A 26727-nucleotide genomic window follows, 5' to 3' on the forward strand; every position below is an offset into this window, starting at 1 on the left:
CTAAACTAAGAGCAGACATATGGTTTGGGGTTTTTTTTTTTTCCCCTTTAAACACCAGCACCGTGCTAAGGCCAGACAACTTTATTTTCCTGATACATTATAACCAGCTGCAGATGTTTTAGACGTTATCGCTTCTAAATGGGCTCTGACAAATGTCTCCTGGAAGCCAGCAGCTCTAAATATTACATACCCTGTATTCCGAGGAAATGTTGAAAATAAAGTTTTAGGAATTAAATGTTCAGTGTCTGAATCAAGAAAATTTATTTTCTGCCTTTCTCAGGAGGATTTGCTAGCTGAAAACATTCTTCTGTGAGACAGGCACAGATGTTAGTCAAGGCACATGTGGAGGCTGGAACAATTATTGCCACAGATGGTCTTGCATGGTGTTATTTACTGGCCCTCTACTGCTAATACTGCAAGGTGGACACTTGAAAATACCTTGAAATACAACTAAATGTTGACCTGGAATTTGTAGCAGGTGTACAGCTCTTCAGCATTTAAAAAAAAAAAAATTGAAGTATTTTTGAAAACATATGGAAATGTGGTTTGTGCATCACGGAGCAGGGCATGGCCCTCTGCTACAGAACTTTTTGTGATATTTCACTTACTCTGTTCAAGATTAAACTAAATAGTTTCAACTAAAGATTTTTTTCGTGCTTCTTGTCTTTTCTGCATAGCTTTGAATCACTCAGAAGGACATTTTCACATGTATGTGGGATACAAAACGTTGCTTGCACATCAGATGTGTGGCTTTGTGGGGGGAGAGGGACCATATGAATATTGACATGGGAATTGCATCTGATGTCCTTGACTTGCAAAATTCAGACAGCTTGATTCATCACTGCATAAGCCATTCATATTCATTTTTCCATATCCTGAGAGAGAGTGGGAAAATCTCTGTGCTTTGCTGTAGACACCTCATTAACATGTGATTCCATATGCAGCTCTCAGAGTTCTCAGGTCAGCACAGGAGAGGAAGGAGGTGTCCAGAGGGGCCGGGGTGAGTGGCTAAAGGCTGCAGGCTGAAAACTGGGCAGTAGAAATACCTCTTCAGGCAGTGATGTGCCAAGTAGGCACCTGATCTCATAGGGCTTGTTCGTATGTTACCAGTTCACCATGTAATGGTGGTCCTGATCGCTTGAAATTTTGTTGGGAGTCTTGCCAAAAATCTTTATAATAGAGTTTTAAAGGAAAGTGGGGATTGCTGAAGTGTTATCCGTAACTTTTTCTTTTCTCTGTGTGTGAGAGCTGCTTTGGTAAATAGGTATTTCAGCACACGGTATGTACTTACTATATATATAAAAGGTTAATGTTGCATCTACTTTGTACCACACAGGGTGATCAGAGGGAATCTCCTTGCCCGTCTGTGTTACCCCTAAAGAGCCTTGCTCCAGCTTTGGTCTGGTTTAAATATAAACCAGCTTGTGCTCACTGGAATCCCTGGAGTCTGCCTGGCACTGGGGAGCAATTCCAAGAGCAGATTAGGGCTGGAAGCATCAGTGGGTAAGTGCCTGAGCAGGGACCTGAATGCTTTGCAGGGAGGGACATGGCACAGTGCCCTGGGCGGGAGCCGAGCCCAGCAAATGCGGGTCTAATGATTTGGATTTTGCTATTTCACATTAGTGTTTAAAACTGCTTAGATATAATCCCCCCAGCAAATCTCTCCATGCTCTGGGATGGTGAACACTCGCCGCTGCACGCTGATTTTTAAGTATGAACTGGTTACACTGAATTCTTGTGCAGCTGAACAAAGGCTCTCTCTGGTGCCTGGCAAAGAGGAGAAGTTTTCATGTCTGAATCTGTTTGTACAGGAGCATGAAATGGGTCTTTGTATCAACATGCTACAACAAATGAAACATTCAGGCAGCGGTTTGGTTTGATACTTGCCAGTTGTGTGGTGGCTCTGGAAAATGATAGAATGTATGTATAAAATCCTTGGCAAGGAGGAGAACTTCTACTGAGTTCAGAGTCCAGAGCATGTGTTGAGTTGGGCTTTTTTTTTTGGCTTACAAATTATTACTAAGAAAGTTTATACATTGAAGTTTGATGTTCATAATGTGAATCTTTTCCTACTGGTTGCTCACCTGAGCCACAAAGAAGTTTCTTTCTCCAGTCACCCAGGATATTTCCACTATCTCTTGAGCTTGCTCTGGTTTCTTGCCATCACTTTATCAGAAAAAAAATCTCAAAGATAGTACGTGCCCCTCAGCTGCAGCTGTCTGAACATACTTATGCTCAGAGGTCCTTTTTCTTTGTGTGTGGAGCCTGAATACCTCACATCTCTGATTAAAAGACAAGCCACAGTTCATTTTCTGAAACATCAGTCAAAGGCACGCAGTATTTTTATGCAGCTCTCAGAAGATTGATCTGAATACCCTGAAATCCATAGAAGCTATGAACTTTGGCTTGCTTCTTCTTAAGGAAAAGAAAATTATCCTACCTTTGATGGAATCTAGCAGAAAGTTGGCTTCCATTTAACTTGAAGGAATTTGGGGTGGCTTCTCATCTCTGTGGTCTAAGTGGAATATCTTGGCTTATTCGAAACAATTGCTGCTTTTTTTGAAATGCATTTAAAGGAATTTTGGAGGTTAAAGTATTTGATTTTCCCTTGTCACTCATCATGTACTATAGTTTCTTCAGACTTTCCCCCTCTTGGAGGAAATGTTCAGCTCACTGCAGAGAGAGCTGCTGCAGAAAGTGTTCCAGACGGTCAGGAGAGTTCTTACAGAGGATAGAGGATTAAGTGATGCAGGCTTTTATAACCACATGAGGATTGGGTTGGTTTTGGTTTGTTTTTTTTTTTTGGATTTGGTTTTTTTTGGGGGTTTTTTGTTTGTTTGTTTGTTTGTTTGTTTTTAAATGCAATGGTCTTTCTGAAGCTTGCAAAGAAGATTAAATAGAACAGTGTTACTGTGGAGTTGTTGTTTAATCGGGCTCTTCTTTGGCTGTCAGTGAGATTAAAATGTTAACACAGGCTTGATGCAGTTCTAGGAACTAAAGCAAGTGCCTGTTTAAAGTTTTATATAGGGAAGGTGGCTTAAATTGCAGCAACTAATTAGATTCAACTGTTTGGAGATGTTAAAATAGGTGTAGTAAGCAGACAAAAATGTGTGGAATTTCTCACCTACTAATAATTATTTATTAATTCCGTTAAGGCTGGCACTGAGGTTTCCCTTCTCTTTTGACAGAAGCAACTTTATGCTTTAAAAGGTTTTTAACCTCTTTGGTTTGATAAGCCTGAAAGTTAGGGGGAGGTGAAGATTGATACATGTTCCTGTATGAGGAAGTATGAAAGTGTGAATTTGACTTTTGGAGTGGTAGAGGTGGAAGGAATAATAGTAAATTAATTGCCTGACTGTGCTCTGCTGCCTGAAAAATAGGGATCCAGTAACCAAGGCCTGTTAAGGAGGGCTTTGACAGGGGCTGTGTCAGTAATAGAGGCAATTTGATGATCTTGCCCCCAATTTCCAGTTTGCTTTCCCCTCCATTGCACTGGTATGGCACTGGATGGGAACTTACTGCAACCAGATCGATGAGAGAAGCTGGATTTGAGACAAGAAAGAAGCCTTTAAACTGAGCTCTGCTTCCCAAGATGGTGAGTGTAGAAGAGCTGTTTAATTCAGCAAACTGTTTTTGCACAGCTGTGTAGAGCAAAAAGAGTGTTGGTCTCACCCTTCAAAGAATTTGCAAGGATTTACTTCAGACCATGAACAAAAGTGTCAGGATTTATCAATCGAAGATTAGCTTAACTTGAAAGTACAGAGCAGCCTTGATTTTTTGTTTTGTAATGCAAATTGGAAACTAATTCCACTAAATTGCATGTACTAAGAATCCTACTTTTTACTTTTGGGCAAGATTGACATCTTGTCATTACAGTAAGTGTTATGGTCCTCCCTCTTGTTAATGTAATTTGTGAAAATCCAGTCCCACGTAGGCTCTTCTGAGCAGCTGTCCTAAATGGGATTACTGAAACACAGACATTTATCTGAGCTTTTTGCTTTTATAATTCATAATAGCCAACTGCTCTGGCTTAGGCTTTTTGGGATGGTGAACTTGTCTTGCCTCTTTGCACACTGGTAAATTTATGGAAATACATAAATATTTCCTAATCTGAGAGCATCATGTGGACGCTTAAATCTTCAAGTCTCTTTGCTTACTTCAAAAGCTGTTCTTAGAAATAAAAAAAGACTAGTTCACTTTGTGTGGCCTCTGGAGTGTTCTGTAACTTGAGGCAGGGGAAAATAGGTCTGGTTGAAGTCATCTGTGAAGAAGCACTGAGAGAGAAGTGGCACTTCTCTCTGAGGTACACACTGAGGAGGGGTGAAAGTGTTTCCTTGCTCTGTCTGCGTGGTGAAGTGAATTTAGATGCATCTGAAAGGCCACTCTGCTTGGCAACTTGGCTGTGAAATACCAAGGCTGACTTTTAGTATGTGTTAGATACGGATTATGAAGTGATCTGGGTCCACGTTCACTGTGCGTATCTTAATAGCATAAAATTATTCAAAGTTGACTTGTTTCCATGCATTAAATGTCTGGCATATTTATGATTCTCTTGCCTTTCTAGCAAAGGTGGTAACTTCCAAATGTAACATTTAGCTTGTGCTTTGGAAAGGCAGTTGCTTTTTTTTTTTTTTCCTCCATATTACCTTAAAACATGTAGCTTGTCTCCCAGTGGTCTTGCATGTGCTGACACCCCAAACTGGCACTGTATGTAATGGATTTAAGATTCAGACTAATGTTCTTGGGCAAAAAGCATTTGCCATATAGCATCATGTTTCGTGATCCCATGGGGAGAGACTGCTTGCAGGAGTAGGTGTGGCTGCCTGTGGTTTGGGCTAAATAATTTGCCTGCCTATTTCTGCTTGTTTTGGTAACCAGTGCGGTGCTTTTTTATTCCCTGAAGCTTGACAACCAGCCCTCCTGCTGCAGTTCCACCTTTACTTAAAAAGCCATCTTTCTTACCACAGCCTGTCTCATCCATGAATCCTTACCCCGAGAGCAGCACTGCAGAGGGGATGTTTTCCACAAGAAGTTGGTTGATTAAATGCTATGACAAATTGTTACATCTACTTGAAAGCAGTTGCTGCTGTCTTTAATTTTACAGTGTCAAGTTACTTCCTCTCACTTAAGTGCCAACACTCTCCAGCTGCCTTTTGTCAAGGTCATTGTACATGGCTCACCTGTAAATATGTTCTCTTCTCTGGGAGGGGAGAACAGGTGTTTCTGCCTCCAAAAGATGCTCCAGGCACTTGCTGCAGGAGGTGGTCAGCAGGCTGTCAGAAGCAATCTTTATGGGCAGGCTGGTCTTTCACAAGGAGATGTGTTTACAGAGCATGAAATGAACATTTTTGCACAGAGGCAAATAATTGCTTACAATGGAGACTTTAGTAGCAGATTTGAAGCTTGAATGATCATTAGTAAGGTCAGCTGGAGCACACACAGTGTCCATCTCCTGAGCAAAGTCATTCAGGACTTTTTTAGCTGTTCTTTTGTGCTGAAAGGTTTTAAGATGTAATGTTGATGCCATGAGCTTGTCACTTTTGATAAAAAAACTTGTGATGGGCTGTGTTGCTACATCTGTATATGTAGTATAGTTTCTTCAAAATCATTCTTGAATGGAAAACTATTTTTTCACTTGCAGGAAGACAGGAAAGCACCCCTTTGCCCATTATCTCAGTCTTGAATTATTATTTAATAGTATTCCAGCATTGGCAGGGTTTTTAAGATTCTCTGCATGAAGTGTGTGTGAAACAGGCTATTGTCACAAGCAAAAGGGATCTCTGTGAAAGCTTTCTGTGGTCAGGAGATGGGTCTGAAGGGCAACAGCTCTCAGGCAGTATTGGCTGCCCCAAAATGCTCTGGTTAATGCTCTCACTCCTCAGGTCAGAGCTCTTTCTTGGGCAGTAATGAAAAATGGTTTCCGAAGAATGGCTATTGGCAAAATTAACCAGATTGATTCTTCACTTATGACACAGATCAAGACTTGAACTTCAGTCTTCTATGGTAATAAGACCAGTTCATCATCACTAATTGCATCTCTTTGTTCCTGGCAGTTTCTTCATCCTTCTTACTCTCCTCCAAGGTCACTTCCTCACTCAACAGATGTGCAAGTCTGACAGAGCGTTTAAAAGCCACCGAGCTTGAAGGAGCTGAAGTTTTTGTTGAAGCAGTTCTGTTTGATTGCAGTTCACCACGTCACAGAATTCAGGAGGCCTGACTGAGGTTAGCTGTGAGTGCAGACAAACGTCAGAGCAGGGGGAGCCTCTCCTCTCTGCACACCACACTTGGAAATGCTTAAGGCTCGGAGTGCTCCATTTCCAGCACATCTGTGCTGCTTCAGGGAGGGAAAAAATTGCCGGTGTCACAAAGGCTGTTCTGAAAATCTCTTTAAAATGCAGCGTGTTACACCCATGATCTTCCCGTTGCTTTTCTGTGGGACATCATTCTCCAGAGGGCAGTGGCCCTTCTTCCCTCGTTCACATGGTGCAGAACAGCATTAACCATAACCCCTTTCAGCAGAGTTATCCTTGTCTGTGCTGAAAGCCAGTGAACGTGGCTCTTAAAAGGAACATCCGAGCATTGCCTGAATACTCCCAGAACAACTGTCCTTGAGTCCAGGGAGCACACAAAATCTAGGATACAAGTTGTGTCTCATTCCCTGTTCCCATTAAAAGGAGGCTTTAAAATAGTTTATGCTAGTCTGTACAAGGCTGAACAGAGATTCACCTTCAGAATTCCTCCAAAGAGATGAAGTGGAGCTCCCTGTGTGAGCTGAGCAGCCAGCACTGTTTTGCCAGTGCTGCTTTTTGCCATGAGGTGTTACACCATAAATTTTCAGAGGACTCGAGAGAGATGAACACACAATGAATTAGTCAGGCACTCTCTAACACGACCTGCTAATAGCCTGCCCTCTCTGAAACAGTCCCAGCAGTGGGAACTTAAATTCTTTTTTCCTGTTTAATGAGACTTGGTAGAAAAAAAAAAACCGCCTAAGCAAATCTGAGGAGTTTGTAGCTGTCATTCTCTGCTGCATCTCATGTATAACCATGCATTTTATTTCTTTATTGATTTTTTTCCCTTTTTGTCGATGCTTAAGCAGTATTCTTTCAATATGAAGCAAGACTCATAAAAATACCAGATATAACACATAACACCCACAAATTGGGTGCATCTTTATTCTGGTATGAGATGCTACAAAAACTGTATTTCAGAGAATGTCCTGTTGTACAGCAATTTTTCTCAGTCCCATGGAGCTTCATTATAGCGAGGTCAGACTATGCTGTAGAGAAGAGAATTTATATTTTATCATAGGGCTAACTTCTGTGCTCTTGTAATGACCCTGAAGGACAGTAAATGCTCTAAATAATTCAGCTTCTTTGGAATTTAGTTCTACTGGGCTAGAATAGATCTAGGAAAATAGAAAATATTGTGGTATATTTAAATGTGATGCCTAAAGGATGCTCCTGAGGATGTTTGGCTGCTGTAATCCTCTCCAGGAAAATTTCAGGAATTCAGTGTATTCTCATGGGAAAGACCTCCCTTAAGATCCTCGTGGTGAAATGAAACTCCTCAAAGTCTAATTGCCTCTTGGCCCAGGATGGAATATATTAATTTCTCATATAGTTGAAAAGCCTATTCCATAATTTCATGTGTGGTACTTTTCATTTCATGTCTTGGCTTTTTTTTTTCTTTGCAGCAGCGTGGAAAAGTGTGAGGGCTATTTGTAATGCATGCCCTTCCTTTTCTGCCCAGTCATCTCTGCCCTCATCAGCATCTATTATTTTGCATTTTTCTGCGTGTGATGTTTTTGTAAATATCTCTGTATGAAATTAGCTTTTTTCAAACAGCAGGACAGAGTTCCATACAGTCATGATGATAGAACAGCTGCTGAACAGCTGCAGAAAAAAAATGTCTCCTTTACCCTTTGAAATGTATTCTAAATTTTTGATGCTTTTTTCTATGGCCGGGACTGCTTTTGAATTTTAATCCCATTCTCCAGTTAGCGACATCAGCAGATTTAACAAGCCTGTTTTCCATTCCAGTATTGAAATCGATAGATAATTTTACAGGGTCTGGAAAGATTCTGGCAAAGATTGTTTTGACGCATGACCTGAATGTTTGCATCAGAATGTGTAAGTTTTGATCAGATTTGAGTGAATTCCGGTTTGGATATTAACAATAACAGGAGTCAGTATGCTCAGTTTTACATCACTGGGTGACACCTCTCTTTTCTCTCCTGTCTGCCTGGTTGTTACCTGTCCCACAAAGAAGCTGCTTGTTTCTTCCTTTTTAATCCTGACACTGCTGTAGTTAGCAGCAGTTTGTCACTTTTGAGATGACATCCAAAAGTGATTTGTCACCTTTTTGACATGTACAATGTTTTGGTGCCTGCATCCCCGGCCCTGCTCTTCCTCAATTCCCCAGAAATGTTCTGCATCTTTCAGTTATTGGAAATATTGTCTGCCTTCCACAGGCAGCCTAACGCTGCCAACCAGCTTCTTCCCAGACCAAATTAATTTATCTTTCCTGCCTCTATTTTCCCCTTCTCCACCCAAACCAGGCTCAGTGGTCACTACTACAGGGCATCTCTAGAGGGTTCCTGCCTCTATTTTCCCCTTCTCCACCCAAACCAGGCTCAGTGGTCACTGCTAGAGGGCATCTCTAGAAGGGACCAGTGGTACCCGCACAGATTGAGTATTCCAGTGTGGATCACTTGATCCTTTCCTGGCCTTGGGTCAGCCTCACCCCAGGCTGCAGCCAGGCACAGTTAAAAGTCTTGGGGTGGCATAAAGATGTGTCATATTCCCAATTTCATGCTGTGTTTGAAAGGGGTGGAGTGAAGCCTCGTGAGCAGCTTGCTTGGGAGAGGAGTATGAAACTTGGGAAGTGTGGTGAGATGATGCACATACAGGAGCAGGAGTGCTGCAGGGAGCTCTGCCAGTGCTTTCCCTGTGGAGGGAGGAGTGGAGAAAGGGTGCCAGACGCTCTCCCTTGCTGGGTACATGTGCTTGGCACCTCAGCTTTTAACTGCTGAGAAGCCTCTAAACATTACTGTAAGTGCAAGTTATTTTTAAGGTGCCCAGAACTTGTCCGTGGGATAAGCTTCCCTGAGTGCTTCCTGGTGGGTTTTTTAGTCCGTAATTGTGTGGTTATGTGTGTTCTCTGAGTCACTGTGGCCACCCATCGGTGGTGACCTGGTTTCCTAGAAGAGGCTGACGACTGAATTTGGGATTTTTGTGCAGTAACTCTGATTTTTGAGATTTTTGTGCATTTTCTGGGTGCAACACGCTGGTTGTGTGAGCAACAGTTAAATAACTCCTTGGGAAGAAGAGCCCTGTTAAGTGTTGCTTTTTAGTGCTTATATTTTCAGTTTAACGTAACACTATCAAGAAGCATCAAGTTTGCCAGGAAGATGGTAAGGAATTCACTTTAAAATCTTTAAACAGCTAAAAGGGAAATAGGGGTATTCTGTTGATGAAAGCCAGAAAATTGTGGTTTTGCTGCATTGCTGCTAAGAAAAGACTGATGCTCTTGGTGGGAATCAGGCAGCAAACCTGATTTGGAGCACCACCTGAAGTAACAGTAAAAGTTTATTGAAAACAATGATTTTTTTTTCCCCCTAAACTAAAGCTGTCAGAGTGATTGTTGATTTCCCAGTGTCTGCAAGGCAAGTGAGCAGTGTCAGCACTGAAGGAACTGCCTGAAGAGTGTGGAAAATAAAACAGAAAAATGCTTGTGGTTCTTTTTGCTTTATTGGAGTTTGCAGGAACTATTTGATTCAAGATGTGTGTAAGTATTATGTAGGCAGCTAATTGTTCCTTGTAGCAGAAGATAAATGGGGGAAGAGTGCACTCTGAAAACACCTGTAGGCCTCTTGATGGTTTAAGTCCTCCCTAAAATCCTTTTGGCTGAGTATTGATTGTGTCACCACATTTCCAGGGACAGTTGAGGGTTAAGCTGCAGTCGTGGTGTGCTGAGCAAGGTGAGCTGGCAGAGAACGTCTGGGGATCCTTCCCTGTGTTGGTGGATGCTGTTCATAGATGTTCTGGCATCCTCTTTTGAGGTTTTGAGTCTGACTTTCCCACAGATGACAGTCAGATTGTGCCTCCACTCAGATATCTGGCTAGAGATACTTCATTAGTTTTATGTACGACTCCTAATGATGGGTGAAGGCTCAAGAAAAAAAAACCCCTAAAATACGGATTTTTTTTTTTTTTTCTCGTAGCTTTCAAAATTCAGGGAAGAAACAGTTTCTAAGCATGATATGCAACTTGCTGTGGGAAGCACTGTGCTGACATAAAACACATTCTCAGTACCTGGCACACAAAAAAGTGGCAGCTACAGTTCTTATTCCAGTTTTTGAGTCATATCTGTCACGTAGGTTTTTGTATGGATTGAATATATTTTTCCATCGCTCTGAATGTTGGGTCTTTTTTTTTTACGTTTTTGAAGATTTCAGAAGAGCAGTATTAACCTTTCTGAAGCCACTCTGCTTGCTAACAAATCTTTGCCCCTCACCAGGCATCAAACCTTCCATAATGTGCCCTTGAATTTTGTTTGTGTAAGTTTGGCAGCAGCCCAATTTCCGTGAGGAAAGGTAAATATCTGATCTACGCTGTCAGCTGCTGCAGACTGCAGCAGCTCTGTCAGGCTTATGGATGCCTTATGGTGCTCTGCCTGCTTTTTTTGGGCAAAATCCTGAGCATTTCTGTTTACTATTATGAACTATAACTGTTGGCAAGCTTTCAAACTGCCTCGCTCATCTTACCTCAGAAAACATGTTCTAGTGCAGTCTCGCTTGTGCCTTTATCACAAAGTGCAGGGTGTCCTGAGAGTATACTTTGCACATTGGTAAATCCCCAGAATTAAGTGGGTTTTTTCTCTTGAAATGTCTGTCTCCGTGCAAAGTACTTCAAATTCATCTTTTGCATGTCTAGCAGGTAGATTTTGTCCTGTCCTTTCTTCAAAGATTATTGGAGCATTAGCAGCCTTATCTTTTTTATCATTTGATTTCTTTTTTCATACCAGTTATGCCAGTTTACACCAGGCCTTATACCAGGGTTTCCCAAGGACCCAATCAGGTGGATTCCACTGAATGAAAGGCACAAATTGCCATGTTTTATCATTCAAATAGTTATAAGTGCTGTACATTTTTTCCTGTAAACTTAACAAAGTCAAACTGGCAGTCACACATTTGCCAGGTCCAGCACCACCTTAGTTGTCATGTTGATTGAGTGCTGGGAATTTCACCTCTGTGTAGTATTTCTGTGCTGAGGATATTCAGGATGCTCATTGTGATGTATTTTTAATGAGATTTCTGCTAATATTATACAGAATTTGCTTCTATGCTTGTGTAACAAATATTTGGAAGATGTGTTCACCTGAACAGTCCTTGATTGGCTTAACATTAATGTATGTAATCACATATAATGTGATCTGGAGTTTATAGCTCGAGTACTGGGAATTCCCCAAAATGGTGGAATTAATAGGTGTTGTGTCCTGCATTTGTATTAAATCTTAATGCAGATCATTCAACTACTTTTGCATGTACAGCATAATCTGTAAGCCTTGCTGGGAAGTCGGATTTCAGAAACAGTGCTCCAAAGTTTGCCCTTGGAGGAAGCCACTACACCTTGTGGGCTGTTCAGCTGAGTTCAGTGGGGTGTGGGTATCTGCAGACGTGTGCCAGGTTCTGCTTCAAGTGCTCACATCTCAAACTGATCTCCAAACCAGCTTGTTTCTCCTCCTGTGAATGTAAGGCTGTATTTCAGACAGCTTCAGCTAGCACTGGATTCTGCAGAAAACAAAGTGCATCTCTCTGGATTTCATGCCCCTAGCTTTGGCCAGGAGTTGCAGTCCAAAACCCGCTCTTGGACGTGAGATAAAACTCTAAATGTACCCTGGTTCCTTGGGAGAGCTCATCTAGCTTCACGTTTCCAGCAAGCTGTAAAGCAGAAAGGGAAGGTGGGAGGGGGGGAAGTCTAATCTTATTTGGAATGTCAGTTCAGAGTTGCTTTTGTCTACATCTTCATTTTGTGTTTGTTGTCCGAACCCCTCCTGGCTCCTGTAGCTCAGGCAAGGTGAAGGGTGGGTTGTCTTCATCTCAACCAAAGGCTAGCCCAGGTCAAGATATATTCTTCGGGAATTTTATAGGGTGTTGCTGGATCTTAGAGCAAGGTCAAAGAAGTGTTCTTACTGCTTGAGGGGAAAACAAGGTGGTTTACCCCAGCTAAATGCCTGCGGGAGCTTATTCCAGTGTTCAGCAGATTCCTGAGACAGGCTCAGTGTGGGAGGTGGAGCAGTTCTGGAGATGGAAAGGGCTGTAAACGTTTTAGTGAACAAAAAAAAATGAGAAAGCTGTTGTGGGCAAATGAATTCTAAAACTAGGCCAGCTGGGGTTTTAACAGCTGAAAGGAAAGTCTGAGACTGAAACTGCTGTGCTATCACAAGACAAGCTTAAATTCAGGGAGGAACTCGCTGCTTGGTGCTCCGTGCTGACCTTGGAAGGTGCTGTGCCTCTGCAGGCCTGGGCTGAATTAGTCAAACAGTAAGTTCAGAACAGCAGACATCACAAAACCGTAATATTATATCTAAAGGTAAGCAAAGAACAAAGTGTGAGGTGTTTGGCAGAGATAGATGACTAAGCTGGATGTCTCATCACTGTTCTCAGCTCATGTCTTGCAGACTTTAATCCGCTGATGATCCAGGACTTTTTGCGAGATGAATTTTTTTTTTTTTTTTTTTTTTTTTTTTGGTGCTAAGAGGTTTTCAGCAATTAATGTCGAATAAAGCTTGTTAACTGAAGGAATTTTAAAGGGAAGGGGGGAGTTTCAGTTCAGAGAAGTACTATTCAGGCATTTGATACAAAAAACTTACTGCATTAAAAAGCAGAGTCAGCTGAAAGCAGCAGGCTGTCCCATCCACCAAGGAGCTGGCATTCTGCAAGGAACATATTCTTTATTAGCTCTACAGCTCCCAAATGTCCCTGGGCATTCTGCACAAAAGGCTCTGCTCTGTGCCTGTCTGCACTGATCCCTTCAGCTGGTTCTGGTCCAGCTGTGGCTTCATTCCCTGACACAGGGAATGATCCAGGAGTGCCCACACCTACCTGAGGCTCTGCTGCTGAAGTAATCAGACAGGAGGATATTTCCATGCTCCAAACCTGGCCTCCTCAAAGCACAAATCTGAATTTCAGTACTGCTGTTGTTCAGTGTTACAGGTGGGAAAGAAAATGATGGCCGAGGGGGATAGCATTCTGCAGGAAAAGTTCAGGTCTGGTTCAAACCTGTTGCATGGATGTGAGTCCCAACAAGCTGTGAAGATGAACTTGGCTTTTTTGTCTTTGAAAGCACTTAAAAATTCTGCATGATGTGGTGCCATTTAGTCCTGCATTGCCTTTTAATAGTTCCTGAAATGTTGAAGGTATAGATTATGTTAATGTACCTTTTAAAATTTTTATGGACTGAAATAGCTTCAAAAATTAACCTTTTGAAAACACTTGGGTAGATCACACAGCAGGCTTTTAGCAGCCTTTTTTTTTTCCAGCAGTGTGCTGCCTCCTGTTCCAGTAAACGAGGAGCTTTGATTGACTGAGGTTATGCTCAGCTCCCTGACCCAGGAGCAGCCTCCAGCTGATGTTGGTGATATTTTTATTTTTCATTAGCTCATCTGAAAGTCTCAGCTGTTTTCCTGCCAGTAAAAAGGATGGAGTCTGTTTGTGCTGTACCAGTTTGTTGTTCAACACTTGCTAATAGAGCTCTGACAAACCAAAACCAAGAATTGCATTTCTTCGCGGTGCAATAAATACTTGCCATCTATTTATTTACGAAAGGACTACTTACAGTTAGCATGGATGGTCCCACGATCATTAAAACCTGAGTTTGCTGCAGTGAGAGGGTGGATTCCTCCTGTTTCTGCTAGACCTGGCCCCCCTCACATTTTGCTTCCTGAAACACCTCGGGTACTGTAGGTTTTGGAAGACTGGAAAGAATCTGCCTATAGATGTTTCCTCTCTCTGTTTTGCCGTGTCACAGAATATGACAGCTGGGTGGCTCCCAAGTGTGTACTCTTGAGTGTTCCACCGAGTTCACCTCGGTGCAAGGTTGCAAGCTCCTTTCATAAATAGAGGAATGGTTCTTAAATGCTGCTTTCCCTTTCCCTGTTGTTTCTCTTGAACTGTTTTGGCATCCTCAACATCTTGTTGTAGGATATAAGTGCAAGATAGACTTGCTGAGGGGATGGGATAAATGAAGAGGTCTGGAGTGAAGCAGATGCCCTGTTTGACACTGTCTCCAAAAATCATGGGTCTGATTACAGCTCCTTGGCTTGAAAGAAAATAATAAATCAGCAAAACAAAGGTTTGAAGCGGGTTTGAGATCTGTAGAGCATTATGGTTAACATAAGTGCTTCGGCAAATCTTTTTTCCTCATGTGTAGAAAACCCTTGGCTTATGTCTTCATGTGCACTTTTTTTTTTTTGGCTGCAGCCAGGCACACTAAATAGTGATTAAACAAAAAATTAAAATTCCATTTTTGTGCATTTGGCGTTTGAACGCTGATCAATTGCTTTGGCGGCGTGTTAAGTAACAGTGTGGTAGACAACAGAAGGGGCTTATTTACAGCAATCTGTCTAAATCCATTTTCAATGTATTGCTTAATATGCCTTTCTACTTTAGTTCATTTTCAGCTTTTAAAAAATGAAGGCTGGAAACAGGCAGAACAGTTTAAGATATTGCTGGAGAAGTAATCACTCCTTAGTGGTAAACAACTTCCAGTTCTTAAGGAAAAGAAAATGTGCTTGAGCTGAAATAGAACGTAGAGGCTTGTTGGAGGAGTTAATGGATGGAATTCAATGGCTGGTGCACTTACAGAGCTTGACTAGATGATCATAATGAAGCCTCCATGCTTTAAAATGTGCTTTTTACATCTTGTTTACAATTGACCATTTAAAAAAAACCAGCAATATTTTTGCAAAATGGAAAGCTAATGCAGAGCAAAAGTGAAAATTGCTGACCTCTTTCACAGGGATAGAAATTCACGTCCATAATGTGAATTTACCCTAACCATGCAGAATTGACAGCTGCAATGTTCAAACAATGGTCCTTGCATTCCACAGAGAAAATGCACATAAGGGGGGGCTATGGTGGAGGGTTTGGACAAAAATGTTCTGCCTTCTGCTATGCAGTTAGAATTAATGAGAAATTAGGATGAGAGTGGAAATTGAGATGAAATACAGCATTAGACGTATGACACAGCTTCCCATAAATGAGATGCTTGTTTAAGAGTTAAAGCAAAAGTCAGTCCTAGGAAACTTGCTGTGTTTTGCAGATTGCTCTGATATCACAGTCTAGAGCATTTGTTGAAGGAGTATCATCAAGTTATGTAATTTGCATAATTGAGTCAAATCCCATGCAGCATCCCTGAAGGAAACCACTAAAAAAAGCAACATTCTGGTCCCTGTATGCTGTGTCTGGATTTCTGGAGCTCAGACATCTTTGTAAAAGAAGGGGGAGGGGAGGGGGGGGCAAGAAAGAAGGAAAAGAGCTCCCAAAATCACATCAGTGTCAGCAACCTGCCCATTTTCCCAGCGGGAGGGACTTGGGGGATATCTGTGCACATCCTTGCTCTGCCCGTGGTGGCATCGTGCCTACAACCTTACACACAGCTCTGCTCATAGTGATGGCATGAGATAAGAACTGCAGTCGAGGAGGAGCAAGGCAAATGTTTTATGGTTCACATTGACTTTCTTTGGTGGTTTGTTGAAATTAGGTTGGTGCTGAAAGTGTGGTTCTTAACCAGAAATACAGTGTTGGATTGGGCTGCTGCAGCTACACCTTCCCTCCAGGGCTGTGCGGATGGTAAGGGCTGGCAAGGTCACCCAGGCAGAGACACTGATGTTCCTTTTCCAGCACTGAAAGTCACTTCAAAATTAATGTTTAGACACTGTTGACAGAACTTGTCAGTGACTCACTTTTCAGTTAGGGTGTTTTAACAGCGACCTGCAAAACCCGTGTAAGCACTGTATGTTTGCTTGCAGGGGATACAGTAAGAAATACTCTAACCTCTTAACATTTACCCAAGGTGAATTAAATGTAATGGAGGACTCCAGTGCTGGATGAACTAAGGTAACTTCCCTGCCCAAGACCAAAAAAAAAGCTCCAGGGTGCAGCATGTCTGCCATGACCTGGAACTGCATCTACCCTTCAGGATTCTAAAAGCCGCTTGGAGGTTTATGTTGATCCAGCAGAGGTTCATGTTGTGCTTGTCCTGTGTGAATCTCTTTTGGTGTTTAGTTGTACAGGGCAGCAACACCATGAGCACTGCAGGCAGAGGAGCTGATAATGACTTACCCTGCACAGTTCTCATTTCACTTTGTCAATGCCAGCATGAGGAAGGGTTGATCCTTGTGAGTCTCCAAGACTGAGAGCTGTACAGAGCCTGTTCCCAGGACTTCAGGATCGATAACTCTTGCTCTGTGCACCTCTGAAGTTCCATACTGCAGTTCAGAGTGGGCTGAATAACTGATCCTTGTGCTTCATAGTTTTCCCTCTTGCTTAATTTAAAGTTTACAAATTACTGACATGTGTGGCCCTGACAGGGTAAGCTTAACCCAGCTCACAGATGCCTTTGTGTGTAAATTTATCTGGGACTGAGCGAAATACATCTGTGTGCCTGACTTTCCACTGTCCATCTGCCTGATTGGTGCTGTGTGTAATGCAGTGGCAGTCTCCATGAGTTTTTTTTTTTTCTTTTTTTTGTTTTCCTTTATTTTAACAGCCCTGGAGGATGGTGTACTGCTGCCTGCTTTCCCTCTGTCTTGGGGTTTAAATTGCTTGCATTAGGTTGTTGTTTGCTCTGAGGATGTTTACATGCACATTGCTGACCCCTCTGAAGAATGGCTTGAAGCTGTGCAGAAAATTTACTTCCCTGTACACATTATTCTACACTGAGCACACAAACACAAGGAACACTCCAGCCCAGAGCCTGGGGATGCACACGCTGAGCAGGGACGGCTGCAAGTGCATTTTAATGGCTTTTAGGCTGCTGCTGTGGTGGGACAGCTGTGTCATGGTCAGAGATGCCCCTCCTGAACCAACCCAGTGCTGTGGCTTCCCTCAGGGGGTTCTGGGGATGTTGCTGTGAATCCTTTGGGGTGTGTTTCAAATGTCTCTCCTGTCTCCTGGGAGCTGTTGTGGAGGACAGCTCCAGATCCATCCTGTTGGTGTATTTCAGAAGGAATGAGTGGTGGTTGTATCTCAGCTGGCAGCTCAGCCCCCGCCGTGGGGTGGGGGTGAGAACTGGCAGAGTAGAAGTGAGAAAACTCATGGGCTGAGATGAAGAGTTTTAAAAGTAAAGCAAAAACCCCGCAAAGCAAAACAAACCAGGGAATCCATTCCCCGCTTACCGTGGGCAGGCGGGTGTTCGGCCTTCCCCAGGAAAGCAGGGAAGATAAATGTCAAAACACCCCCCTGCTTCCTCCTCCTTCCCCCAGCTCTATGGGCTGAGCATGCTCTGGGATGTCCCTGGGGTCAGCTGTCCTGGCTGTGTCCCCTCCCAGCTTCCCATGCACTGCCACCTTCCTCTCTCAGGGCAAAGCAGAAAGGCCTTGACTTGGAGGCCCTGTCCAGCAGCGACAAAAACATCCCTGTTTTATCAGCCCTTTGCAGCACAGAGCCAAACCACAGCCCCACACCAGCTCCCGCAAAGAGAATTAACTCTACCCCGGCCAAAAGCAGCACGGGGAGCAGTCCCTGGGTGCCTGCCGCAATGGCCGGGTGTCTTCTGAGGGATGTTTTCAGAGGTCGGAGGGAAGGGAGGTGCTCCTGCACGTCCAGTTCAAGTTGCCCAAGTCCCAGAAAGAGATGGGATTGAAGCACTCTTAGCAATGCTCTGTTGGACAGATTGGGTGTGTCTGTTTGCTGGGGCGGGGGGTCTCAGTTCTCCTCTTCTCCAGGTCGCCTGAATTCCCTGCTCGCTTTGGGTGGGTTTGACTTGGGGTGCTGGGCTCCCACAGGCGCAGTGCCTGTTGTGAGGTTCAGAGCTGCACTCTGTATTCTTCCTTCGGGATCTAGTCCCTGGACGCTCTGGCCATGCTCTCCTCTGCAGTGGTGGGTGGGGTTTCCAGAGCAACTGCTTTTAAGGGATTTTCACACGTTTAATCCCAGCAAATGGCAGGAGGGACAGTGGCCTTGTCAGCAATTCTCCTGATGTGTGCGTTCAGTTCAGAGCACTATAAACAAGAGACAAAAGAGACCTAAAATATAAAGATCCCAGTCGTGCCAGTTGTTCCTGTGCCCATTGTGATACTTGTGCAGAAGGCCAGTGCTCAGAAAGTTGGCAAAACTCTCCTGGCAAGGAGGTGCTCCGGTCTGTGAGGGCTTTCCAGGACTTTTCCTGGCAGAGGAGTGTGCTGGAGAGGAGACTGCTCAGTGAGCTGGCCTGGCACAGAATTGTTCTTGCAAAACAGAGGCAAAAATTTCACAGGGTGGAAGTGTGCTCTAGTGTGGGTTATTTAGTGGGAATGATTAGAAGGGGTGGCATTATCACCAGCTGGGAATTTACAGGAGAGCAGTGGTGTTTAATGGGACTGCTGGAAAACCACAAGGCGGGTTAAGCAAATCAGTTTGATATTTATGTTTGGTGAGTTCAGGTGAGCCCTTCCGTGACAGGAGTGTGTGGTTTTTCACCAGCTCGGCTGCTCTGGGGCTGCACTTGCCTTCTCCTGCATGATGTGAATCAATAAGGCTTTTGCAGTGCCTCTCATGGCTCCTCTTTCCTTCAGCAAATGTGAGTCTCCATCCTGTGCAGTCAGGGTTGAGCTGGAGACATTGGATTACTGGGGATCTTCATTTGCTGACTTGTTTTCAAAGCAGCTGTGGCTTTTGAATTTCAGGGGCAACATAATGAAATAGAATCTCTAATTGGGTTCAGCAGCAAGAGTCTTAATAAATGACCTTTTAAATCTTATTTTGATTTTATTCAGGTGTGGTAGCGTCTCATTAATAATGATCCTGCAATAGGTCTCCCATTACATCCTATTTAATTAACAAAAAGGCTGTAAGATGTATTGGACGTTTTCAAAATGAAAATGGGAGTTTTTAATAGGTTCTCTGATTAAGAAATACTGTTCTGCATATGTGATGGTGCCCTGGAAAAATATCACTTAACAGATGCAGATAAAAAACCTCACTTCCTCCCTCACCCTTTTCAGGCTAAAAGCCACTTCCTTGTAATGATCTTGTCTTAAGGGAGATGTTTAATTTCCTCTTACAGGAAGGGGAGGCTGCTGAGGAAAGGTTTCATGTGTTGTATATTTATTATATATCCAATTTTTTGTTTAAAAGGCATCTTATGTGAGGCAAAAGAAGGACCCTTACTTTGCTGATGGACAGAGGAAAAAGGACTGGCATAACAAAGAAGCCATAAGGAGGGACTCTGAGCGTGTAGGTATGTAAGATTGCTATAAAAATGTTTTCATGCAGATTGTAACTTTGATTTTATTTGGTCGGCTGACTGTAAAACAACATGTTCAAGTTTAGGGTCAAGGTGATGTTTTTGACACGATGCACCATTAAACCAAATTCATCTGTTAATTGTTTAACTCTGTTAATCCCAATTAAATTCCTTTTTCCTCAACTCCACAGTAACTATTTTGAGGTGCAAATGTGTCACTTAAATCTTGGTGTTTCATGATAGGTGGAAAATTGATTTTTAAAGAACTTAGCCCCCCCCCACACCCCCCACAAAAAAAAAAGTGTGCATGTGCCTCTCCCAAAAATGGGAGATCCAGAAAGGAAGAATAAGAAAAATGTTCTGGACTATAACATTCATGCAAGTCCATTCCATAATTCTGGGGTTTGTCTTGCATTGCAGATAAGGCCCGTTTTGAATGTCACAGCTTTACACTGATGTGTTTGCAAGGCTCTGCCCCTCAGTGCAAGAGCACAAATCCATCTGTGCTGAGAATTCCAGCAGTGCTGAGATACTCAAACCGCATGGATTCTTCCCACTGTGAAACAAAAGGCATTCTGTAGATCCTCCGCAGCATGGCCAAAACCCCTTCATCTGTTTCTGGTGTTAGAAGGGAGACTTTTACCTTCAGTATGCACAGCTGAGTGGTTTGTAGCAAAACTGCTTATCAGATAAAATTGTTAAATTGACGTGGTTGACCCGGTGCTAAATATGAGACAGAGCACAAAACTAATAAGTAACGTTCAGAGGATTATAAGATGCTCTTTTTTTGCTATATGGATTAGTTTCTGGCCCATTAAGCACTAATTAGCAGCAGTGATCTGTATTTACTTTCTGTCTATCCACAGGAAATGGAGAACAGGGAAAACCTTACCCAATGACTGACGCAGAGCGAGTGGACCAGGCATACAGGGAAAATGGCTTTAATATCTTTGTGAGTGATAAAATTTCTCTGAATCGTTCCCTTCCAGACATCAGGCACCCAAAGTGAGTATACAGTTTGCATTTCTACCAGTGAAGCTTTGCAAGCCCTGAATTACCACCTCTACAGGGATGTGTTCTTTTATTTTTGGTTTTTTTTAATGGGCTCTTGTACCTTTGTTCATAAAATACAATCCTTGCAAAGCTGGGTCCTTAATATTTCCTTAATAAGGGGCGGTGTATAGTAATTTCAGTGGGAAATAGAAGAGATCACATCTGGGGAAAAAAATCAGGTTTTGATCAAAGAACTTAAAATTACCACAAACTTGCAACCCTAGTCAGAAGAAATCTTCAGTGTAACCCAGAGGTTCCAGTTCTTATGTTGGCCACTAGCTGGAAATGACTGTGGAATTTCCAGGAGCAGAAAAAGATGTGAGTAGCTTCACTCAACTATGTATGAAGAGTGTTACCTGGTTTGGGGATTATTTTCGTGGATATCTTCCTCATAAAAGCAGCCTCATCAGGGTTTACAAGTAGAAATGAGTTCCAACTGAATGCTGACTTTAGAGTTCGTCTGGTTTTGGACATTATGCTGTAGGATGGTGTTGAACTGGATTTTGGTCAAGCCACAGGTTTTTCCTTTAGCAAAAGTGCATCAGTTAGGACTTAGTCCTTGTTTATGAGAGGGTTTTAAATACTGTTTGTGAGGTTCTTAATCTGAAATCATTGTTAGACATTCGAATCAAAGATTCTTTTGTGTAAACCTGTGTTTATCACAATTTAGTAAATCTGAATTCAACGTCTATTTTATTCATGAGATACAAGTTCCAGAAGTCTAGTTTTATAATTTGTTAACTGCACAATTGAGATATTACCTCTTCAGCTGTCACAGCAGACTAATCAAATACACTGGCTTGACACCCTCTCTCAGTATAAACACATAAAACAAAGTAGTGAGTGTAGCTCCATAAATATTTTAGGTGTGCAGCTGAAATGTTTAAACACAGAGATAAATCAGGTTACTGTAGATGTTTGTGGATCAGCCAATGCTCAGGTTCTAGGAAATACAGTTTGAGTTTACTAATCTAAATTCCACCTGGCCTCCATTTACAGGGTGTGCCTTGGGCTCTGAGAACTTAAATATCAGACAATGCCAGTATTTCATTATCTGAGGGTTTAATGTGTTACCTCAGTGGTTCCTATGTTTCCTGAAATTGCCGACTCAGTGTTGCTAATTCTGCTATTTAAACTTTCTTAAAAATGTGAAACTTCTAACTCCAGCCCCAAATAAAATCAATAAGTGAAGTGTCTGGGACACCAACGACTTAAGCTGTGATTAATGGTGCTGCTGCAGTGGTTTGTTTGTTGCTTGACACATCCTTTCCCCCAGCACAGCAAACTGTAATTGTGGGGGCCTCGAGGAGTGGATAAACAGCATGTGCTTAATGGGTGCTGAGATTAGCTGGGCAGGGAGCAGGGTTACCCATAGTGGGGATGTGCAGTGAAGGAATTCATGGCTGGAAAGATCTGCAGTGCATTCTCTGTGCCCATTAAAAAAGATATACATGAAATGATAATGGTTTGTGTTACTGGAGAGGCTGATGAGGGCACTTTATAGCGAAGTTAGGCTGAGACCTAGTCATAAAGTCACAAGTCCATAAAGAGTATTCCAGAAAGAAGGGAGCTGTGTTTTAGAGCCTCTTACATGCAGTGAGGTAAAAGAGAGTTTGGAGACGTGCCCACATGCAGCAGGGAGGGTGAGGAGAAGGTGTGCTGGGGGAAAATGCATCATCTGCCTTGCCCTAAACTTTGGGGCCACACCTGGACTTCTCTCCAACAGCTGCCCTGGGTGGGGAAGGGCAGAGAAGCAGCTGATGTGTGAGATGGTTTGTGTGGATTTTAATATACCAAATAGTGTGTCAGCGCTGCTTTCTGTTAATTGTGGGACTCAGGGAGCTGGGGCACAGCATGTACTGGATCTGCCTGGTGCACACATACAATTGTTTGTTTCAACAGTCGTGTCTTCCCCTGATAACATTTCCTTTAAGCTCCTCTAGGGTCTTTAATATTAAATACTAATTTTGCAGGTCTTGTAAAGCAATTGTAGATACAGTAGCTGGAGGGAAGCAATTTCTCTCCACGCTTAATGGTTAAACTTAATAGCTAAAGTTTTCCACTTGTTAAAGTTAGTCAGAAAATGAGGATTCCGGTTTAAGAAGAGTTAGAAATAATTCAAGGGCTCTTGGTTCGTACTGGAACAGAACAGTAGCTAGTAGCTGTTGGAAGAAGGTTAGGATGGCAATTCCAAGGGCTGGATGAAAGCAGTCCCTGCAGCTTCAGTTTGCATCTTGCATCTGTGCATTGCAGCCACAGCCTGCAGGCTCTTGGCAGCACCCCAGGACAATTCATTACACCCAGAATAAGTTACTGTCTTCTCACACAGGCACCAGAGTAACTTCCTGTAGGCACAGATGTACTGAGCTTGTATGACATAGGTGCATCCTTCTCTGTGCCCTGGGAAAGGTACCAGGAAAAAACTGCTGCTCCAGAGCTGCTTTCATTCCCCATCTGCCCTTCCGGGGGCCAGGGAAGGAATTACTGCCTGCGTGCATGGAATTGTGCAGGGAGTGACAGCCCCCAGGGGCCTGGCAGGGCACAGCCTGCGCAGCAGCTTTGGGGGCTGTGCAAGGGACAGGGAGCAGCGTGGTATCTCCCTGCCCTGCTCCAGGGCAGCTTGTCCTGCTGGCACTGTCCTTGTCCCCTCCACACACCTCCATTCACGCAGCTGCCGCTGGTTTGTTCTGGACACAGGGGGCTCCAGGGATGGAATAGATTTTTCACCCCCACCGAATACTGTGTGTTTTTATAGATAAATGCTGGGTGTTTTTTAGCTACATTGGGTCGCTGTGTGGCCTTAGAGGTTTCCTGTTTAACAAGGTGTAAAGTCCGCTTATGGCCACACCTGCAGGAGAGTAAACAGTGCACTTCATACTGCAGAATTTATGAAACTACCTTGAAACCAACCCTACAAGGCACGAATTCATTACCCCAATTACAAAATAAAGAAAATCAATGTGCTCTGCATCATTTTGAGGAGTAAAGAATGAACTAAGTTGCTTGCTGGTTATTAACATGGAAATGCTGGTGTGTTTTGGGTGTTTTTTGGTGTGGCTGGTGTGTTCTGGCAGCACCTTCTGACTTGGCTCTGTCTGTGTCCAGCTGCAAGAACAAGCTGTACCTGGAGAAGCTCCCAAACACCAGTGTGATAATCCCCTTCCACAACGAGGGATGGTCCTCCCTGCTGCGGACGGTGCACAGCGTCCTGAACCGCTCCCCGCCCGAGCTGGTGGCAGAGATCGTGCTGGTGGATGACTTCAGTGACAGAGGTTTGTATGTGACATCCCCACCAGGCTTCCCCACCTAAGGGATCGATGCACTTGCAAATATGTGTAGAATGACCTGAGGTTTTTTACTTGCCAGCAGCAGGGCTCAGGGGAATCTCGCTCTGGTACATTTGAAAGCAGAAAATTTGTGTTCCATACTCAGGGTGTGCTGGTTTAGCTGCTGCTGCTGCCGTGGACTGTCCTGTGTTCTGGGCAATAGTAAAAGCCAGGGAAGCTGGTTTTAATATTCAGCTAAGGGCCTGTGTAGCCCTTAACATAAAATGTTAAATGTTGACTCTTGAAATAACAAAAGAAAAGCCAAGGGACAGGAATAGCTCACTCCTTACATTCTGCTTGCTTTTTTTTCTTTCTTTCTTGACGCAGAACATGTAAAAGAATCCTTCATAAAAGGTTTCCACTTGAGAGTGCCTATGATTTGGCTTGCCTTTCTCATGAATTTTGTGCTCCTGAAAAGTAAATGTGCAGCATCCAAATCTTTTCTCTCTCTTGCTGGGAACTTCCCTCAGTATTTTGTACTGCCCTGCCTGGAGTAGTCACTTTGGATTGGGTTGAAGTGCTGTCTGCAGAGGTGTGGAGTCACTGGCATCACCACGAATGGAACAACCACTCATCAATGCAGCAGCAATGTGTGCATGTACTTGCTGAGATCTTTTTCTCTGAGCCATTTAAATGGTGCCTGATGCAAATTAAGCTATGCTTTGCCTTGTATGTTCCACCCTTGCTGTGGTGGAAAAGGCAAGCGAAGGAGGAATCAATGCCTCTGTTGTGTAGACATTGCATAGGTGGAGAAATCCCATGGAAAGTCCTCTGACTGGTGTTGAAGAGGGCACAGTGACTTTGAGAGGTTATGGTCAGATCTAGTAACTCTATTTTCTCCTTTAAAGCTACAAAGTCTATTCAGCTTTATGAGCTGCAGAGTTCAAGCCACTGATATTACTCAAGTGAGGCAAAGGAGCTTTGTGTACAAATCCTAAAGGATACATCTGCAGAAACCTGACATATAGGAAGCTCCTAAATGAGCTTGGAAACAAGCTTGTGAATATTTAGTGTTCTGACCTATACTGGCTTCCAAACGGACACTACCCATCATCAGCTGTAGCACTTGGTCTAAAGTTCTTCTCTCATTAGTTTGCAAGCAAGGTGTGCTGCATTGAACAAATCAATGCTGCATGAAATAAGTATTTCTTCAGAGGATTTTCAGGCTAAGGTGAGGAGCAGGAAAACCCACCCTCCTAACAAGGTCTTTTTATTGCTACTAGAAGCAAATTAGACAAGCTCATGCTGTAACCACAAGTGAATTGTACAAATGGGTTTCTTTTCAGAGAAGTGGAAGTAATGAAATCTAGTTTCCTGTGGATCTGTTTTCCCTGTTCTTTAGATGTGCCCCGACCAGGTGAAAAGAGAGAACTCCTGGCTCTACCCCTGCCCCTCAATCTGCACCTGTGCTGTTTGTCCAGCTCTCTCTTCTTTGTTCCCCCTGCCTCTGATAAGAAAAAAACTATTCTCCCTTGGTCATCCATCTTTCATGCAGAGGTTGCAAGATGTACCTGAGATTCATTTGTGTACAGCATCTATTTATAAATGGATATAAAAGACTCCAGATTCTGGATAGTGAGTTGTCAAGGGAAGAGAGTGTGTTAATAAAAACTGGTGTGGGGTTCTTTTAGCTTGGATTTTTTTTTTAAACCAGTATTTTCCTGCTAGCACAGTTGATTTCTGCACACTGGGACAATTGCTGGTTAGGATGGAACATCTTTCCTTCGGTGCTGTCAGTTCTGTATCTGCACTTTTCTTCCTTAACCACGCTGGTGTTGGCTTCCACATCCCTCAATGGGCTTAAGTAGATCCTTCGTCTTAGGGGGCTCTTAAATCCTAGTCACATGATCTTGACTTGAAAGGCTGATGGTTACAAAGTTCTGGTTGTAATTTATCTATTGTTAAAGGAAAAACAAACCCCAAACCTAAAGGGCAAGCACTTCAACCCACTAACTGAGAATTGATAGTTCAATGCATCAAACTGAAATGCATGAAGGAACAGAAGTTCCAGGAAAACTTTTGCTTATATGTTTGAAAAGAGCACATTCTTAGATTTGGACTGTTGGGCAACTGCTCTGGTTATCTGTTTCTTATGATTAAATTGGGCAGCTAATAAGAACTCGGTGTCCAAGCTGATGATCATCACAGCTGTGCCACAGAACTAGAGTGCAGTAAAAAGAATGAGAAGAAATTTCTTGATGTTTCTTTGCAAATCATAAATGATTGGTCCTCTGCATTGTCTGCAAAGTCTTCTGTATTGTCTTCAAGAATTCTGTGCTTCTGTTTGAAATAATAGTCCCCTAAATTTGTAGTAGCATCCTTCTTTTGAAGTTACAGAATCACTGTTGGATGTAGTGACAGTAGAGGTCACGTCTGAGATCAGACGGGCATAATACAAGCAGTAAATGTCATCTCCTTCCCTGAAGAGATCAGTAAATAGTCGCCATAAACTCCAGTGAAAAGCCAAAGAGGGAAAGGATAATCACTCAATAAAAATCTATTATTAATTTTTTTTTATCGAGATGTTACTGTGTCAGGATAAAACATTGGATATCTCTGCTGTATCTCATGCTGGCCTTTCACTTGAGGGTTGTCTAAACAGACCTCTAGAACTTTAATAACTCTTTAAAGAATAATCTTCAAAGCTTGACCTTCCCTGGCAAGGAGACTTTCTCTCCCTCTCTTGCCAGCATTTCTTGTGTGCTGACCTGTGCTGGGGTTAAATGTGCTGGGGTTTGCCCGCTGCCCTTGAGGTGCTGGAATGTTCCTCTCTTGTCCTGCTGTTTCACTGGTTTCTGGGAATGGTGATATTGATGCTGACCCATCAGCCTTTTTTTATCCCTGTATCTCATACATGGAGAATCTTTGCTGCACATGATGAAGAGAGGACTTTGGTA

General features: G+C 43.0%; 1 protein-coding gene across 2 annotated transcripts in view; it reads left to right on the forward strand.

Moving 5' to 3' along the window:
- Positions 1–26727, forward strand: part of GALNT10 (polypeptide N-acetylgalactosaminyltransferase 10) — an 80968-nt gene that overhangs the window by 18583 nt on the left and 35658 nt on the right. For both annotated transcript variants that reach the window (XM_066196889.1, XM_066196890.1), the window contains exons 2-4: positions 19343–19445; positions 20318–20456; positions 23610–23776. In XM_066196889.1, the coding sequence (XP_066052986.1) occupies positions 19343–19445; positions 20318–20456; positions 23610–23776 (409 nt within the window). The remainder of the gene's footprint in view (positions 1–19342; positions 19446–20317; positions 20457–23609; positions 23777–26727) is intronic.

The sequence above is a fragment of the Chamaea fasciata genome, unplaced genomic scaffold (assembly GCF_029207755.1).
Source record: "Chamaea fasciata isolate MVZ Bird 193981 ecotype frontalis unplaced genomic scaffold, bChaFas1.0.hap1 SCAF_15, whole genome shotgun sequence".
In the NCBI taxonomy this organism is placed as follows: Eukaryota; Metazoa; Chordata; class Aves; order Passeriformes; family Sylviidae; genus Chamaea; species Chamaea fasciata.